General features: G+C 41.3%; 1 protein-coding gene across 1 annotated transcript in view; it reads left to right on the top strand.

Moving 5' to 3' along the window:
* MYO1H (myosin IH) overlaps positions 1–5,000 on the top strand; it is a 69,791-nt gene that overhangs the window by 45,544 nt on the left and 19,247 nt on the right. Inside the window, exon 21 of the mRNA XM_074295464.1 lies at positions 3,692–3,768. Coding sequence (XP_074151565.1) covers positions 3,692–3,768 — 77 coding nt within the window. The remainder of the gene's footprint in view (positions 1–3,691; positions 3,769–5,000) is intronic.

The following is a 5,000-nucleotide window of genomic DNA, read 5'->3' as shown; positions in this document are numbered from 1 at the left end:
TCTCTCTCACTCTCTGTGTCTCTGTCTCTCTGTCTCTCTCTGTCTCTCTCTGTCTCTCTCTGTCTCTCTCTGTCTCTCTCTCTCTCTCTCTCTCTCTCTCTCTCTCTCTCTGTGTATACACACACACACACACACATACATATATCCTTTGACTCAGAGACCCTACTTCTAACCATATACCCCAAGGAGGTAATTGCTAAAAAGAAAAACACCACATACACCAAAGTATTTGGAACAGCACTGTTTGCATTGGATAGATGCCCATCAACTGGGGAACTGGCTAAGTAAATTGTGATACATGAATGCAATGCAAAATCATTGTACTGGAAGACAAAGCTTCTCAAATAGTGGGTTACAATGCTGATATGGGTTCCTTTAACTAAATAAGGGGGTCACAAAATAATGATTTATTCTCAGTAATTTTTTGATTACTATATACCTATTTTATATACATATACATGGGTTCATGTAAAAATTTGTCAAGTGAAAAGGAGTCTCAGGTGGAAAAAGTATAAGAAACCCTTTTGTAAGAAATGATGAGTGTGGTGAATACAAAACCCAAAAAAGACTTGCTTAAACTGATGTAGAGTGAAATGAGCAGAATTAGGAAACGATAGACACATGACTACAGCCATGCGAATAGAAAGAATAGTCCCCACACAACAGTCAAAACTGAATTTTAAACAATTATAAACACCCATCTTGACCCAAAGCAGAGACAGGAGAAGATACTTCCCCCTCTCTGCTCAAGGGAAGTCCATGGGTCCATGGTTGTGGAAATGTCAAATGTTCTCCTTTACATTGATTGGTTTAATAGTGGATTTTTTTCCTCTTTTGTCCCCTTTTTAAGAAAAATTATTAAAAAGAAGGGTCCTCTGTCAGGGGGAATGTAGGTGAATTAAAAATAAGATATCAATAAAGAACTATTTTTTAAAAAGTGAGGAGGCGATCAAATGATTTGCATAAGATCAATCTCTGTGTTTGTCAATCTCTGTCCATCTTTCTCTCTTCTCTCTCTCCTTTCCATTTTCCCCCTTCTTTCTTCTCTTTTCTCCTCTCTCCATTCTCTTCATCTCTTTCCCCCATCTCTCTTTCTTTCTTCTTCTCTTTCTCTCCTTCCAACTCTCTGCCCTTTTTCTATCTTTCAATCCATCTCCATCTCTTGCTTCATCTTTTATTTTCATTTTCAGTGTCTGTTTTTGTCTTCATCTCTCTCACTTTTTATGTCTCTCAATCTCTCTGAATCTCTCTCCATCCCTTTCCATCTCTCCATTGGTTCCTTTCATCTTTTTTATTCTGTCTCTCTTTCTGTCTCTTTCTGCCCTACACACACATAGCATAAAGAGAGACAGCACCAAGTAGTGGACAGCAACCCTAGCGTGGCCCTGGACAAACTACCTTAACTTCTCCGAGCCAGAGACTTTCAGACTAAATTATAGGAGGTACCATTTTTTTCTTTGGTGGAAAGAATTTCCCATTCTGATGAAATCCTAAGTCTAGACTTCATTTATTAAACAGGTATATTCTCAAGATATTAAGTGTAATCATGTGAATTTGACTTTAAACATTATAATTTAGGTGTAATTAACTGTTGTTAGTCATTCCTCATCTTCTTTCATTTGGACTATTTATTGCCCCAGCCTTCTGGCTGCTCTCTCCCTGCCCAAGTTGCTCCCCTTTCCAATCCAGGCTCCTCCACTCAGCTGCCAAAGAAATCTCTCTTAAGCTGACCATGTCTCTCCCTTGCTCACTAAACACCAGTATCTCCTCATTATCTCTAGGGTCAAATACAGAACCCTCTATTTGATCTCCTTTTCAGCCTTCTTATACATTATCCCCTTTCACAGACTCTGTGGTACAGTCAAATTGGGCATGTCTTGGGAACACTCTGAACCAGAGTTTCTTCATCTATAAAAATAAATACATTTATAGATGAAGAAACTCTGGTTCATCATCTATAAATGTATTTATTTTTATAGATAAAGAAACTCTGGTTCATCATCTATAAAAATAAATACATTTTTGACCCCCAGAGTTTTGTGAGGATTGAGAGAATCTTTGTAAAGTACCTCACGACTGCTGACATTCCCCTTTGTTCTCAAAGAGAACCAGGGAGGTGAGATCATATGTAAGTGAATTGGATATAGGTGAGGGAGGGCTGGGCAAGGTCACCTGCCTTCCTTTCCCCTCCAGAACCATCTGGGTCCAATGGCCAGAGATAGATCAGGACGCCTGGAGATGGCCCTGGGTGTAATGGGAGACCTCAGTCCTTTTAAGCTAAAATCTCCCCCAGATAAATCATACCTACTGATATTTGTTAACTAGAATTGTGATGTTTTACCTTGTTGACTTCCCACCTCAGTGTTGACATCCTACCTCATTGGCATCCAACCTCTTTGGCATATTATCTCGAGTATGACTTTGATGAATGGGTTGAACACTTGGGCCACTGTTGAGCCTGGTTCTCATTGTCATACTTCTGTTTACTGATCTGCTGCTTTGGACCTCCTTGGGCATAACACTGTCATCTCATGGATCAAGTGAACTATAGCTGGTACTAAAAGTTTAGCTTGGTGAGATGTGCGGTTCCCACAAAACAAGAGAAAGGGAATTGTAAGGGCCCTTTAAATGGGAGGACACGGTGCATCGGGAGATTGAGGCCCGGAAATAATTTCTGTGGATATTAGGACTGCCCTTGGGCGGGATCCTGGCCATATTGAGATAGCTTCGTAATGGGTGACTCTCTCGCTGATTGGCTGTGTGTGTGACCTCACAGGCCCTATGTAAGCCCACTGCAGGCAGCAATCGCTCTCTTTAATCTGGCGCTCTTCACCCTGGCTCCCCAGCCTGGGTGGCCAAGCCAAGATGGGTAGCCAAAAGAGGTAAGGGTTTTGGTAGTGAACACGTGGGTCTTCTGACCAGGTGTTCACCCGGGAACCAACAAGTCAGGGCATTATGTGAGTAGGTATAATAAAGGCTTTTAAGATTACACGTGGCTGTTCTTGAGTGTGCTACCAGTTATTAAACTATAGATTCAAGAGATTGTGGCCAGAGACCTTAGAAGGCCTCAGAGGAGGTGAGCCGGGTAGAGCTCACACTGCAAAGGACAGTAGTCAAAGGTACTCTGGTGGGTCTAGGACAGACTAGTAATTGTAACTGCCAGGAGAGCACATTACAAATGGCACGTTACAAAATGGGTCTCACCCATTCAGGGATTAAAGCAAGGTAGCAACGAAGGCAAAGAATCTATTTTACGGTGTCCTTCCTAAATGCCCCCTACATTTGTTCCTAAATGTTGTTCTCAAATAATCCCCCATTCCTATCTCCCTGTGTCTTTGCCCAGGCTATCACCCTGTCCTAGAATGTCCTCTCACCCCACTTCTACCTCTCAAAATCCCTTCAAAACTCCGCTCAGACACTGCCTCCTACCCAAAGCCTTTCCTAGCCCCCCCAGTTGCTAATGTCCTTCCCCCACAAAATGTTTGCTATATATACTCCCCTGTGTACAAGTCAATTTCCCCTATGGAATAAAAACTCCCTGAGGGCAGGAAAAAGTTTTATTTTTATTTTTTTAGCTTTGTATTTTTATTTTTAGCTTACTGTTCCCATGCCCTGGAACAATGCTTGAGACTTAATAGGTGCTTACTTTTCGCTTGGCAATTAAGAAATAATCTTGTATTTTTCTTCCTAGAACCAAGATATTCATACGTTTCCCCAAAACTCTTTTTGCCACTGAAGACGCTTTCGAATTTAGCAAACATCAGCTAGGTATGTTTTTCCTTCCTCTTACGTGTGAACACATGTATAATAGCTAGTATAAAATGAACAAAGGGTTTCCTTGTGGAGTCACACGGAGGATGAATCATAGTCGCAGCTCTGGAAGCCTTCCCTTTGAACTAGAAACTGGACCCTGGGAAGGAAGAAATCGACCAAGAGCTAAGGTTTTGTGGCACTGAAAGGCAATGAGCATCTAGTAAGTGTTTATTTTGTGCCAGACACTGTGCCATACAAATGCCCGGGGGGCTGTGGGTTTATTTTTGAGTAATTGGTGCATTTGTGGACGCAAGACTTTGCCCATCTTAGGGGAGAATTAAACGGGGTCCTCCCTCCCTGGATCATACAACATAAGAGCCCCACCTTGGCTGTGAGAAGACCTCGATGAGAGTCCCAGCTCTTTATTCTCTGTATGATTTTGGATTTATCTGATAAAAGTCTGTTAATTTGTGAGAGTCGTTACACCAGACCTAGGAAATCTTGAGCAGATTTTGACCACCTCTCTCGAGTAAATGTTGAACTTTGACTCTTAATGGTCACTAGATGCCCCAAGACCAGAAATCCAGATTGAAGTCTGCAAGATCTGAGTTTCAAATAGATGACCCTGCTCAAGTCATTTAATTTTTGAGCCTCAGTTTCCTTGTCTGAAAAAAACTACCCCACATGGTTATTACGCAGATCACATGAGATAAAATGTACAAACCTCAAAGTGCTATATAAATGCTAGCTATTATTAATGTCTGAGGGCTCTGGGTTCATAGTTTGGAAGCTGAGGTCATGCTGCCTATAATATCACTCATAGCTAAAGGAGATTAGGGAGGGTTAATGCAGAGGAGAGTAGAAATATTTGAAGGGTTTTCCTCCTTTGAAATCTATAGCAGCCTGGGTGGTTATAATCCCTGGAAAGGAGATTTACTAAATTTAGCAATGGAGTACAGAGAGGATAGCTGTGTTTGGACAAAACTAACCTCTTGTGATTTCTTGTGCTGTGAGATTATGAAGGAAAGTCAAGGGGAATCTTTTTGGGGGCTGGGGGGAAGGTCAATATCTAACCACCTATCTTTCTATCCATCCACTACCCATCATCTATCTACCTATCTATCCTTCATCTATCTATCTATCTATCTATCTATCTATCTATCTATCTATCTATCTATCTATCTATCTATCTTTCTATTCCTCCATCCATCTATCCATCCATCTATCTACCTAGCTAGCTATCTGCT

Source organism: Sminthopsis crassicaudata, chromosome 1 (genome assembly GCF_048593235.1).
Source record: "Sminthopsis crassicaudata isolate SCR6 chromosome 1, ASM4859323v1, whole genome shotgun sequence".
NCBI lineage: Eukaryota > Metazoa > Chordata > Mammalia > Dasyuromorphia > Dasyuridae > Sminthopsis > Sminthopsis crassicaudata.
This window is presented reverse-complemented; position numbering and strand designations above follow the sequence as displayed.